The sequence below is a fragment of the Coturnix japonica genome, chromosome 21 (genome assembly GCF_001577835.2).
Source record: "Coturnix japonica isolate 7356 chromosome 21, Coturnix japonica 2.1, whole genome shotgun sequence".
NCBI classification, from domain to species: Eukaryota; Metazoa; Chordata; class Aves; order Galliformes; family Phasianidae; genus Coturnix; species Coturnix japonica.
Genome location: NC_029536.1, coordinates 2,992,338 through 3,006,292, shown reverse-complemented (window position 1 = coordinate 3,006,292; position 13,955 = coordinate 2,992,338). Strand labels below are relative to the sequence as shown.

The 13,955-nt window shown below is 45.5% G+C and overlaps 1 protein-coding gene across 5 annotated transcripts in view; it reads left to right on the top strand.

Annotated features, from left to right (window-relative positions):
* Positions 1–8,280: 8,280 nt before the first annotated feature.
* CLSTN1 (calsyntenin 1) overlaps positions 8,281–13,955 on the top strand; it is a 31,378-nt gene continuing 25,703 nt past the window's right edge. For 2 of the 5 annotated variants that reach the window (XM_015882648.2, XM_015882647.2), the window contains exon 1: positions 8,281–8,526. In XM_015882648.2, the coding sequence (XP_015738134.1) occupies positions 8,460–8,526 (67 nt within the window). In that variant the 5' untranslated portion in view covers positions 8,281–8,459. Of the gene's footprint in view, positions 8,527–9,120; positions 9,143–13,955 lie in introns of those variants that run through there. The other 3 variants (XM_015882646.2, XM_015882645.2, XM_032448754.1) reach the window with 3 other exon arrangements.

The following is a 13,955-nucleotide window of genomic DNA, read 5'->3' as shown; positions in this document are numbered from 1 at the left end:
TTGCTGGCTCCCTTTTAAGGTGCTGGCTCCCTTTTAAGGTGAGGCAGTGCCTCGGTGATTCATATTCAGCCTGCAGAAAAGCCACTGAACGGAATTCTGTGAAGTTTTCCTGCTGGTGGTGGGCTGAGTCAGTGATAGATACAAACCTGTGTTTATCTTCAGTTGTTCCCAGAACAGTGTTCCACTGCTTTAAAAAGCCTTCCCACCCCAGGACAGTTTGCCACTTAGAGAGACAGGGTCAGGGCTTAACCTCCTTTCTGTTGCAGTGCACAGCGCGCATTAAAACCAGCAGACAGAAGTGTCCTTGCAGGGAGACTGTCTGCCTGGGAGCTCCCCACGGGGAGGCAATCAGCCCCTGCCATTGGCAAAGAGCTCTCACCCACTCAACAGCATTAATCAGGGTTGACTGTTCCTCTTAATCCTCTGATCCCTTCCATAAGGACGAGAACACAAGTGTGGCGTTTGCGTGTTATGCTCTTCTTGGCTGACAGTGGGCCTGGCTCTGTGGTTAATGATTAGAGGGGTGGGTGATCGAAACATGATTAGCAAATCTGCAATTAGAGCGAAGGCCAGGAGGGCAGGGGCTTACTGAGAGGAAGGGTCACAACTGGTACGTGTCAGAATGGAAGTAAATATGTGAAGGGACAAAGGATTTAGCTGCACTCTTGTCTGATGAGACTGTAAATAGCCAATGTGCTGTGGGAAGATGCTCTGAGCACTGGAATCTTAGAAAAAATAACAAGCAGGAGGAGGCTTTCCTCCTGGACCAGGTCGTTTTGAAAAGCACTTTTTAAAGCAACGGAGGTCATTCATGTGGCTTAAAACACGAGCTCAGAAATTGGGATATCAATTCTTAATTTCAGCCCAGATGCTTTTTATGACTGATGCACGGGAACTTAATTAGTCATTTACTTCAGCAGCAAGACAGCAAAGGTGCTCATAGTGCCCTTCGTGAGCCTTTAATATATCAGTGTGTGAAATGCTTTGGGACTTTAGAAGAAGTCTAGCAAACCCATAGACTGGTCTTGCCAGATAAGATGAATTTGAACAGGGAGTTGATGTCATGAGCAGATGTTTGCTTGAGTTTGCTTGAAGCCAACAGCAAGACAAATAATGGTGTGTTTGTGCTGGGTTTTTTGGTTTATAAAAAGCAAATGTGATGTGGAAAACATGGCAACTAGAACTCAGAAGACCTCATCATATTGCATAGTATTGCATAATATTCTTGATTCTGAATACTGTTTATAGCATAGTGTATTGGAAACGTCAATTCTTGTGCATCTCAAGATTGGTTTGGAAATGGGACCAGTGGTTTGAGGTATATATGGTTATGGAATGGTAGGGAGTTGATAAATGCTGCCTTAATGAAAATAACAGAATTTCTAGAGGCTTTTGTGCTAGGATCTTAAAGTACTTTACAAACATTAGTTAATGAGGTCTTGCTACATCCTTGTGGAATAGGCAACTGGCATTAAATTGAGAGGATAAATGAGGCATAGGGAGATTAAAGGACTTGTCTGCGGGTAGAATCAGTCAGTGGTGCTGTAAGGAACAGCACAGCAGCCCTGTCCCCCTTCTCAAACCTTCCTTTTGTGCATATGTAGAGCAAGAGCTATCTGAATGGGGTCGGTACACTTGGGTACTGAGATCAGCTTGGGGTGGTTGTGGTGGTGCTGGGTTCTTTTTTGGTCTGTGTAGGAAATAACGATGACAACAGTCTTTCAGAGAGCCCTTGTAGATAAATTTGGTCTACCAGTCAACCTTCAAAATAAAAGATATTCCAGATGGTGTTTTCAGGAAAGGCAGAGCAAGCTTTTCCAACACTGATGCTTGACTACTGAGGTTTTATTTCTCTTCTTCCCCAAGGGACACAAAGGCAATGCAATACAACCTGGGGGGGGGGGGGGGGAGAAAGAAGATAAAAACAGTAGTGGAAGCAGGCACGGTTTGAGGCATTTTGCCATTATAAACAATCCTCAGATTTCCTTTTTGGTAAGACTTGCCCCAGATAGCAGTAAATAGTGAATGTCTGCTGCTGTCTCTGGGAATGAATGAGTGACATTCATTCTGCTGGGTGACACCTCTGCTTCCTGCACTGGAGATCTGGACCTGGGGAGGAGGGAGGGTGCCAGGCAATATGCTATTAATCTTTTGCCTGTTGCAGGAATACAAAACATTTTGATCCTCCTTTTCCCCCTTCTCCAAACAAATACTTACAGAAAGGAATTAGTCTTAAGGGAAAGAAATATCTGGTAGGTGTTTGTGGAGTACACCTATAACTATTTAATTTAGCCAGAGAAAGCTACTTGCTCTGTTGTCTTATGGTGGTAAGCAAGTGTTTTCTGTTCCTTAATGTTTCCCAGGAACATCCTCCCTGCTGAGTGTTCATTTGTAAATTGTGAACCATCTTGGCTGACTCTTTGTTGTAACTTTTTTTTTCTTCCTAAAATGTCATTGATTTTAATGGCTGTCAGTGGGAGAAGAGAGACACTGCTAACAGTGGGCTGTGATAACATTGCAGTTAGAGCAGTGTGTGAAAGTGCTGGTCCCATCCATACAGCCCTGCTGCTGCTGCAGCCAGTGATTACAGTGCTGCTTGTATCACTGGAGGCTTGTAATTTGGTTTCCCTTTAGAAGCTTCTGAGACTGCAGCCCAACAGGAGAGCATCTGCTTTTCTTCCTGCTGAAGAGCACTGCTGAACCCTCTCTGTAAAGCTCACTTAAAAACCTTATTGCTAGATTTCACTAATATGTAATAATTTGGCTCCTTTTACCTCCATAAAATTACTTATCTAAATAAAATGCAAGAATATTGTCTAACTGAAGGGGAAAATAAAGAGTATAAATGTGTTAATTACCAAAATACCAGACATGTAATTAATATGCCAGAGGAACAAAGAGCAAATGTACTAATAGCACATAATTGGACTTCAACTACACCCTTGGTAGAAGTCTCTGCAATGGAACTCTTGTGTTTGTGCTCCTTTTCGAATTAGCAGTGAGGAATAAATTAACATCCATTTTCTTGCTCTCACAAAGGCAGAATCATATTGTGGGGAGCAGTAATGAATTCAGAGAATGCCTTTACATTCCCATACAGCTCTCAGGGACGGGAGTGCTAATGCTCATAGCTCTTCTCTTCCTCACAGCAGAGCAAGCAGAGAGAAGAGGAAAACATCATTGTGTGACCAGATGTCCAGTGAGTACCACGATCCTAAAGAAAATACAATTAAAATGGCACGCTGAGCATTTGAAACATTGTCACCCTATCTGGTGCAAACACTGGAAGTGTTCCCACAAATGTAGGCTTGTCTATCCATTATTTTATATGCTGTGTGTGACTCCGTTATGTTTTCAGATAAATATGTAAGGAAAGGATTAGTCCTTGACCCAGGGGGACAATGTAGAACACAACTTGAAAGGCAACCCGAGGCTGCTCTTTTTGTTTGTTTTTAACACGATGTAACTCACTTGTTCAGTTCCATGCATAAATGAGGAAGTTAAAGCACTTGCTAACATGGGCAAGGCTTGCTGTGCTGCTCTTTAGAACAGGTTTGCACAGTAAAGCAGCATAGAACCACAGGAGTCCTTGTTTTTCCATGGACATGCATTCAGGAATGGCTTGTCTGGATACCTGACTTGAATTCTTCTTTTACTGTGTTAGTAGGTGATCAGTATCATCACTTTCCTGCTGCCTGTTTCTCTTGCTGTACTCCCTCTTTGTCTTCAGCTGTATCTTACTGAGCTTGATAAATAATTGATTGAATGCTGTTTGGAGGCCGCAGCACCCCTTGGAATAAGGAAATCAATCTCATAAGGAACCAACCCCATTTCATTCAGACTCCGCTCTGATTCATCACCTCCAACTTATGACAGCTATTGTGGTACCAGATGGAAAGAAAGGCCTGTTTTTATTACGTCTCAGTTTTCCTGAGGTTCCTAAGTCTGGATTTTTTCACCTAAAGTCTTGGCAGTTGGTCTGTCTGCACGTGGTTGGAGGTGTTTCAGGGTGTCACAGTCTTTCTGCTTTCCTACAAATGCAAATGAAAACCCCAGAAATGGTGTAACTCTGTTGTAACGCACCTGTCATCACAGTGTGTGGACACCTGGCTTTCTGCTCCTCAGAAGCCTTGTGAGAGTGCATTAATTAACACTCCTAGGATGGTAGACGCTAATGAGTTGTAATATGATAATTGTGTTGCAGAATATGCAGCCTATCTCTCAATGCAGAAAGACTTGCATCTCTCCTTCATTGCTCTCATGCTTCTGGATGCATATTTTGCAAGAGAAGGTAATTCTAAACAGGGAAGAAGTGATAAACAAGATGGAAGGGTTACTAATGCTAGTGCTTTTGTTGAGGAAGCAGTCGTTCCTATGTGCTTCTTCACCTATTCCATTTTCTTTTTGTCTCTGATAAGCCCATACTTCAGTGGCTTGTTGAGAATTCTCTGAATGTTCAGAAATGTCAGGGGAAAAGATTTGCTGCTTCAGATTGCCAGGGCCTTCATTTGCATCGCCTAAATCAATTCTCACACATGATCAAAGCACTTCTAGAAACGTTCAAGTGCCGGGAGAACCAGTCCCTTAATTCTTCCCTCTCTAATATATACACTCAGCTTCCAAAGTGTTAAAAAGGACAAAATTATCATCCACCACATTTAAAAATGCTTTAATTTAATGCCTCTTTATGTTGAGAAGATTGCAACTCTTTCTATTTAGGGATAGCAAGGCTAGAAAAGATGTAGCAGGTGGGAGTGGAGGGACCTGGAGGGGAGCTGGAATATGGATTCTCAGAAACTGTTCTGTTGTTGTCTTCATGTAATATTTTGCTTGGCTGTGCATGCAACTCTATCATGAGCTTAATTACTTTACAGCATAGTCTCTATGGCAATTGGTCTCCTTTCAGCACTGGTTTCAGGGCAGCTGTGATAAAGCAAATGCTCTGTAGATGAGATGCAGCTGGGTTCTGGGTTTGACTTCTCTTTAAAAGCAATCATATTTGGGAAGTGAGCTAATATGCATACATTAATTGAAGGACTGAGACTAAAAATCAAATCAGGGCCAGTTCTACTCTCTTTATTTAAAGACCAGACCATTTTCTCAACCCGCTTCCAGACTATTTGAAGCCTGAACCCTTTCCCCTCATCTCCCCTTTGGAACAAGGGTCCAGAATTACAATCTAGATAGATACCGTGCATATTCTGAGTGTATTCAAAATCAATTATGAGCCTGAGATGTGACAATCAGAAGCAAATTTGCTGGTTACTTCATTTGACGTGTCTCACATCCCTCTCTATGCATAATATGCACCGTCCTCCTTCGAGCAGCAAGCAGGCTACCGCATTCATCTTTACCTATCACCTTATCTTTTCATTTCTGGCTGCTCAGCTCCATTCTGAAAAGTGCAATAAATATGTGTCCCCCTGGGTCCTTGCAAGCTGGGCATTAGTCACACTGTGCATTTCAAGGGCATCAGTCCGATAGTTTTTCAGCTGTAACAGAAAACATGTTCTGCCAGGAGCCGTTTGTTCCAGATTTGTTGCTTACTAATAAAATCAAAATCAATGTGGGCTTTTTTTTGAGCTCGAGAAGCAGGTCGGGGAGTAGGAGGGAGATGGGTGGTAAAAAGGAGGGAGATAGGTGGTAAAAAGGAAGGTGCTGAAGTTGGTTCTGCGAGTTTCTCTGCAATAATGGCATGTGGCATTTCAGAGCAAGTGAGAATCTCTGGCAGCTTGTGAAAGGCAGTTACCTCTGGCAGGCTGTATAGCAAACAGCACTGGTGCATAGCTTCACATTGGGCAATTTCAATCCGGTTCTGTGATATGAAAGGCACTGAGAGGATGCTTTATTTGCTGCGCTTCTGGATTAAGTGCCAGTGGAACATCCGTGGTGACACGGATCACTTCTAATTTCTCTGCTGCAGACAGAGTGCTCCCGTATCACCAGTTCCCCAACCACTGACGTGCCAGTTCAAACCAGTTAGTCATCAACCCAAGCAAAATCATCTAGCTGAGCTTAAAATACGGCCTGTTGGCTTTCCTGAATCAGTGCCTTAGTCACAGCTGCTTCGGAGGAGTTTTGCTCAGAGGAAGATGCAATCAATGCCTTCTCCTGCCTTGGAATTTTCCCAGTTTCGTCATGACTGATTCAGCTGATGAATTTCTCTGAGCTGACAACTGTCACCGTGCAATAAATGAAGCTTACCTGGACGCAGCATTTCTTCTCTTAACAGTGTCTGTTTTCTTTGGAATCGTTTAGGTGAGTCAGAGTGGTTACACCAAAGTCCCCTTCTCACCATGGCCAGAGGTCCCTATGGGTTTTCAGAAGGGTAACTGCGTGGTGCTTGAGGGATGGAGGGGGTGGGGATGTGCTGGGGTTTTGCTGGATGCTCTTAGTCATCTTTTCCAACCTTTATGATTCTAAAGGTGGAGCGTTCTTCCCTGTGTTAATCTGTTATACAGGGTGGACTATGGTGCAAATTCTGCCAAGATGAATGAACCCGGACTGATCTGCAATTTAAAGGTAAAAACTTATTATTTTGCAGAAATCGTGTTCAATTATGGGTTTGTATATACCTGCATGCCATTTGGCCACTCCAAGCCCTCTTCAGATACCTTTTTATTGGTATTCAATCTCCATTATATTCCTAATTCAAAGAGAATGCCTATGTGAAGGACAGTTTAGATCATGTGTACATCGCCAGGCAATCACTCGAACCTCTCGCCTTGCAGATCCATACCCATGGGGTGGTTTTCCATGCATGGAGTCAGTGAGGGAGTCATGCTGAGCTGGACAGCCCTTCATACAAAAGAAAAATAGATGATGTAGCACGCTGTCAGCTGAAGCTGCGTTGGCAGAATGTAAGGACTCAGCTATCTGGCAACAGATGGGCTACAAGCTTCTTCTGACACGATCTGCCATCCAGCATATGTTAGGCTGAGAAACCAAGGGGGTTTAAGGCTTGAGGCTTTACCTTTAAAAAAAGAAAATGTCTTTGCTGCTGCTGAGCAGGTGGCCTACAGCATGCAGTCAATGGAACGGACTGACTGCTTGGTTGCTTGGTGAGGGGATGGCTTTGTAGCACAGGACAGGACCTGGAGCACCATTCATTGCAGCGGACCATGATGTATTTATCTTGAAATTCCTCTTCTCTGCACATCATCATAGTGGCAAATGTAGGTAAGGGTGGCTGGTTTTAAGGATGGAAAACCCTTGGTGCAGCCTCAGGAATATCCAAAGGCATCGTTTTGCCACTTTGACCTCCTGCAAATGGTGTCTTGAGATTGAAGTCACAGTGCTTTAGAATACACACCTCATCTCTGGGATCTTGAATGTTCTGGATTTTATTGTTATTTCCCTGTGGGAGTGGAATAGCCAATAGGTATGAAACACAAGCAGTTGTATCTAAGTATGATTTGGTTAAATTTACACCGTCAAAACTCTGTCTATGGCGTTTCTTCTCTTTAAGCACCTTCTAAGTGCAACTCTTGGCCGGAGAGCCAAGAGCTTTCCTATTACAGCACAGGTTCCATGTGATTTATTCCTATTCACTGCTATTTGTCTGCACTACTTTCAGATTTTCCCAGACAAAACTCTCAGCTCTGTGCCTCGGTACAGCTGTGGGTTGGAGGGTTGGCACGGGGGTAGCTGTGCACGGGGGCTCCATCGGGGCAGGGCCACCAAACACACACAGAATCACAGAATGACCCGGGTTGGAAGGGACCTCAAGGATCATGTAGTTCCAACCCCCCTGCCTGGCAGGGCCGCCAAACATACACCTTTACTAGATCAGGTTGCCCATGGCCCCGTCCAACCTGGCCTTGAACACCTCCAAGGACGGGGCATCCACAACGTCCCTGGGCAGCCTGTTCCAGGGCCTAACCTCTCTCCTAGTGAACTTCCCCCTAACATCCAACCTAAATCTTCCCTCTTTTAACTTAAAACCATTTCCCCGTGTCCTGCTATTGTCAGCCCTATCCAAGAGTTTACTCCCCCCTCCTGGCAGTAAGTTCCCTTCAGGTACTGAAAGGCTGCAATGAGGTCACCCCACAACCTTCCCTTCTCCAGGCTGAACAAACCCAACTCCCTCAGCCTGTCCTCATAGGGGAGGTGCTCCAGCCCCCTCATCATCCTCCTATGGGCTGTCCCTCGCCCCCCGCCCGCTCCGTTGGTTCGCTCCCTCCTCTTGGTAACGGAGCGCGGTGTGTGTGGGGGGGGGCGGCCGCCATTTTAGGTGCCGCGCAGCAACGAGGCGGGGGAGGGCGGGCGGGAGGGAGGGGAGGAGAGAAAAGCCGAGCGGAGCGGGGCAGCGCAGCGCTTCTCCTCCCTCCCCTTCCTCCTCCTCGGGGCCGAGCAGAGCCCTCCGCCCGCCGCACGCAGAGCGGAGCCCGGACCAGCGGGGGCGCCCCAGCCTCCCCGCAGCCGGGGCTGCGCGCTGCCCCTGCCCGCTCCGTGCTGCCATGCCGCCCCCCGCCCGCTGCCTCCTCCTCCTGCTGCTGCTCTGCGGAGGAGCCGCGGCCGCTCGAGGTAAACAGAACCGCGGGGGAGGCTGCGCTGCACCGCGGGGGAAAGGGGAGGGCGAAGGGTGCGTGATTCCCCCCGACATCGTGTGGCTGCGGGGCTGAGGGAGGCGGGGAGCGCGGTGTCCTCCGTGTCCTTCGTGTGTGCGGGGGGTGGGGGCGGCTGCACCTGCGGCGCTGCGCTGAGGGAGGGGCGGCAGCGCTCACCTGCACCCACAGCCCGGAGGTCGTTGGGTGCGGGCCGGGCCGTTACGTAACGCCGCCTCAGCAGCAGCACGGGCTGAGCCCCGCACTTGTTGCGGGGAAGGTGAAGCGACGTGCCCGCACTGTGCCGGGGTTAACGCTCCTCGAATGGGAATCAGCTCCTCCAGCCCCCGGGGAGCGTAACCTTGAGGCTTACGTAAAGATCGCCGTGCGGCTGTGGGCGATACAACCGGCACGGAGCCGCTCGGTTGGCGGTGGCCTTGTGGCCATCGATTGGTGTGGCGGAGCCGAGGCGCACATACGCATTGCGGGGCTGAGCCCGGCTCACGCACCTGAAGGTTATCCCGGGACCGTGGGTCGGAGCTGAGAGCCGGCATTTGGCTTGAATGCAGATTAGGAGCGTGGCTTTAAAATGGCTTGTGAGTGGATGGAGGGGAAGTTCCTTGATCTTAAAGGCAACTCGCTAGGGATGCGTCTTGCTGCAGTTTCCCCACGGAGGACCGAGAAGCTGTGTCTGTAATGAAGGAGGCTGCCAGCTGTGTAAATGTGGCCATAATTAACCTGCACAGCATCTCTTTAAATACAGCCTATTTATCCGTCGCTCTTCTTGGAGACAGATTTTTTACCACCCCAATGTGGAAACATGGCATTGCATTAATGTGCTCCAAAACTGCCCTAAAGAAACCTCAGTGTATCTGAAGGTGAAGGATGAGCTGAGGGAGCAGCTCTGTGCATCAGCCCTTCAGCTCACCCCAGGCTGTGCCTTCTATCTGATGCCCGGGGCTGCTCTGCATGTTTTGTGTTGCTAAACTTCATCACACACGGTTAAACTTCATCACACAAACCTGAGTTACCCAACGAGCCCAGGTTTAGCCCGATGCACACTGTTGCCTTCATTCTGTGGTGCTTTGATAGGCCTGTAAGGAGTGTTACAAGAAGCTCTATGTAATGGCAAGGGAACTCTGGAGAATAACAACATGAGGGAGAGCTGCTAGGGCTTCTCGCTTTCGTTTCCATGTTGTTAGGAGAAACATTTGTTTGGAAACATTTATAGCAAGCTTCCAGTTTTGTGCTGTATTGTTGGTTCCATTTCCTTCGAGCACAGCTCCCTCTATTTATAATCTGTGGTTTTAAAAGTCCTCGGAAATGAGATAATTCAGATTTATTTTACGTGGTAGAAAGTGAGTTGTGCTTGGCTTGGTAACGAGCAGAAATGGAGTAGAAATACTGGATTGGGAAGGTGAGTTAATTCTCAAGTCCTGTATAGCCCTGTGAATGGGGCAGAGTGGTGAAAACCATTTCCTTTTGTGATAAGGGAAAGGAATAGAAAGAGCTTTTGGTGACATTGAGGTATTTTCTATCAAAACGGAGTAATTTATCAGCAGAACTGAGTAAGAACTGGCATGGAATGGCTCTGCAGAGAAGGCAATGCCTCTGATGTCTGTCTGCGTCTTCCATCAGTTCAAGTGTTATTCCTCTGTGCTGCTTGGACCCCATCTCAGTTATCCTCATTTAGGCACAGTGTTTATTAATCAAGGTAACAGTATCTGAAGGAAGCTTTGCTACTTTGTGATTTATTTATTTGTTTTTTCAGGAAGTTACTTGGTGCTATGAAAGTCTTCAATCCAAACCACAAACCACACTGTTGCTACCGCTGCTTTACTGCAGATGTTTCTTTGGCACAGTAACAGCCTGTGTAATGTGGGGCTGGTGGGGAGATTTCCTTCTCCCTTTTAGAGGGAGGGGAAGGTAAGAATACACAAAAGCATAACGAGAAGACAGTCTGGGAGGATGTTGGGTTGAGTTTTTCCCCCTCTAAGCTTTTATCAAGGCAAAAAAACACTGAGAAGAGGCAGAAGTAACCAATGCCAAACCTTCATGTGATGCACGTTCTTAGAAAGGCATGGCGGAGAATCATCTGTTCAAACCAAGCAACAAGCAGAAAATATATCTGTTTTTTTCTATTCATTATATGTAAAACATAACTCTGCTATGGAAATTGAAATGGAGGAGATGTGGTGTTCTGAGCTAGCATAATGCACTGCGTGTTTGGAATGCTACAGTGCCAGTTGTCTTCTCCCAGATCATTGAGCTGCAAGCTGTGCTGTCTGCCAAGTTATCAGGAAAATTTATCAATAGGAACATGGCTGGACTCTTAGTTATGGCTTTGGCTCAAGATGTCCATGTTTTTGTAGGCTTTGGATCGCCATTTTCAGATCATTGGAAACATCCATCTCTCTATCTATTTAAAGGACAGAAGCTAAGCTCCGGGACTTCTGTTTCTAATGGAAGTTAGAAGGCCTGAAGTTAAACCCAGGCCAGGCCTCAGGACAGCATAATATGATGACCTCATCCCAGATAGTTAGAATTCTGGTATTTGGGTTAAGACAGCACTTGGTACTGCGAAGATGTAAATATCTGATAGTTTGGTGGCTCGTAGCTATGAAACTGTTTTGCAGAGCAGGAAAAAAACTTAAGCAGTCATTGACTTTTTCTGATCAAAAGCACTTACATGTTTTTCTGACCCTTATCTCAATACTTGTATTCCAAGAAGTCTGTATGAAACATTGTTTGTGATATTAAGGAGCATCCATCTTGTTGCATTATCATTATCGTCAAAGATAGAAGTGATATCTTGAAACATGAGAGAGTTCATTGAGTGAGAAGCCTTGGTCTTAAATCTTGTTTTGCACTTCTGGTTTCTTTGACCGGTGCTGCTTGACTCCCATTGGCTTCCATAGGAACTAAACCTCCTTAGGAGCCTTAAGAATGGATTATTAGAAGCCTCAGTGCCTTGGAAGAGCTGTCTTTCTGTCCTTTGTTTGGAGTATTAGGCCTCATCTCCCTGGCTTTTTGTTTAGACTGAGAACAAGTTGCTTCTAAAAGGAACGGACAAGTAGAGCCAGAAGTGCTGGCTGTACTGAGGTGATGTTTGCCCTATTTGTAAATAAGATTGCCTTCCAAGGAGTGAAGTTTGAAAATAGGACCTCAGAAAGTGATTTCTGCTCCTGCACTGTAACTAACAGTTATGGTTAAGGGGTTATGTTTTCTGTTCTTACAGCCCTTGGTCTGAATATAGTGCTTGGAGGATTATTGTTAATTATGTGGATTCCAGCCATAAGCACTGATAATTCATAAAGGTTAGTTACCTCATGCACCCAGTGTGTGACAGTTCAGCCCCCAAAGCATAAACTACAAGGGCTCCTTGTAGGGATCTGAGACAGAGATCTGGAATTGTGGGATCACTTGTGTTCAGTTTTATCCCACTGTTTATATGTGGCTAGAAGACGAGTTTGGGTAAAATTCTAGCTCTGATAAGACCTACTTAAAGAAAGAAATCTTTTCATTATCGCTGATTTATTTCACGTTGTTTATATGCAAGGTTAATCCTCACCCTTTTCTGCTAGAAAATGGAGGCACAGCCGTGAATTGCAGGCTGGTGAGGCTGGGGCAGAACAGAGCACGCCGCAATCAGCCCATGCTACACCCTTCCTTAAACTTTGCTTTCAGGGTGGAGAAAGTATGTTTTCCTTTCTACATCCTTTCCTCCTTGGCTGAGCTGCATTTTCCTCTGGTTACCTACTACACAGCCCTTGTTCTCTTACTGATATTGCTTGCAGTTTCATCAGAGCAGTACTGACTTATACATATTCAAGGTAAGGCCTGTGGAGGTTTCATTGTCTCTGGAAGGCTTGTGTTCTGTTGCACCAGGAGGCTGGTAGTTGTGCAGAAGATGCTCAGTAATCAAAAATGTGTGTCAGCCCTTGAGGGCAGGAATCAAGGACTGCTTACTCAGTTCATTGAGGGCAATTCATCTGAATCGACAGGGAATATCTTTCTCTTCTTGTGCACTTCTGGAATTTTCATGAAGTCTTTGAGCTGGATTTTAAAAGCAAATGTTTTAAGTTCATCCAGCTGTCAGCAGGTGATGAGAGCGGATGGAGATGTGTAGCTGTCAAACACTAACTGTTGTTATTGAGTTTGTGCAATGTGTTTTATCACTTAATTCACATGAATTTGTTTTGACATCGTCTCGATCTAATTCTGAAGATATTTACTGTGACTAAGCAGCACCATATACTTGAGATAATTATCCAGCAGGAGAAAACAAATATTGTCAGCTGCATTTCCTTCTGGTTGAGGTGCATCTAAATCTCCAGTTACGTAGATGCCAGATCCCACTTAAGTCAAGTGAACTTTTGACCACTTCTAAGGAGATAACTGAAGTCTTCGGAAGGGACTTAAAGGAGTACGTTTAACTTTAGTATGTTTACGTTCAAATAGTAGAACTGAATTCATTCCGTTAATTTAAGACTGTAGCTTTTGCCTGGAGTTTCCTTGCTAGCCCTGAACCCCACTGTCTTGTCAATTCGAGTTCTTGAATTCTTCTAAACAGCAGGAAAAAATGCTGCTAATTGATCTGATGGTTGTGTTTTGTAGCGTCAGCCATTGCTGTTGGAGGTGCATCCTTCCTTTAAGAAACATCTCCTTTCTGAGAACAGTCACGAGTTGTTCCAGTTGATATTAGTGAAAGTTGGTCTGTTCAGTATCATGTGGAACTGGATACATTCACTTGGAGCGAATGGTATTTAAAAGCCCCATGTTCAAGGCACGTATTCTTTCTCTTTCTTCCTCTGGCTTAGCAGCAATTATTTTCAGGTCAAATTGGCCAGGCTGCTCGTGCTCACCTTGCAGATGCACATTCAGCCATTGCCTGGCAGCAATAAAAGCTCTGGTGTGAGCTGTACTGCTCAATTTGCTGCTGGGGAAAAAGAGGTCGGCTATCTGTTCTGAAAGACATGTGGTCACTAACTGCTAAGTAGAAGGCAACTTGCCGTGATGTGCCAGGGAGGCTTCCTTCACTCGACTACATTCAGTGCTGGTTGGGATTTACAGCAGATTCCAATGGAGGTGCTCACAGATAGCGTGAATATTGTATTTCAAGGGAAGCAGCGTAGTTTATCCCACTTACATGGCAGGAGATTAACAGCTCAGGGCACTAAGTGTCAGGCTTGGAACAGACTGACTGTTTCAGTTTGCAGTTAACAGTGTGGCTGTGGACAACTTTCTCTGCAGGTTTCAGGAGTTTTGTAATGCTTTCAGAGGGGAAAAAATAAAGTGAGAGGGTAGTTGTCAGTCTAACATTTAATGTTATTTAAGCCAACTGACATCAGAATTGTTCTTGCTTCAATTCTGCAGTTGTTTCACGGGAAGCATTAATGAATTACTCAT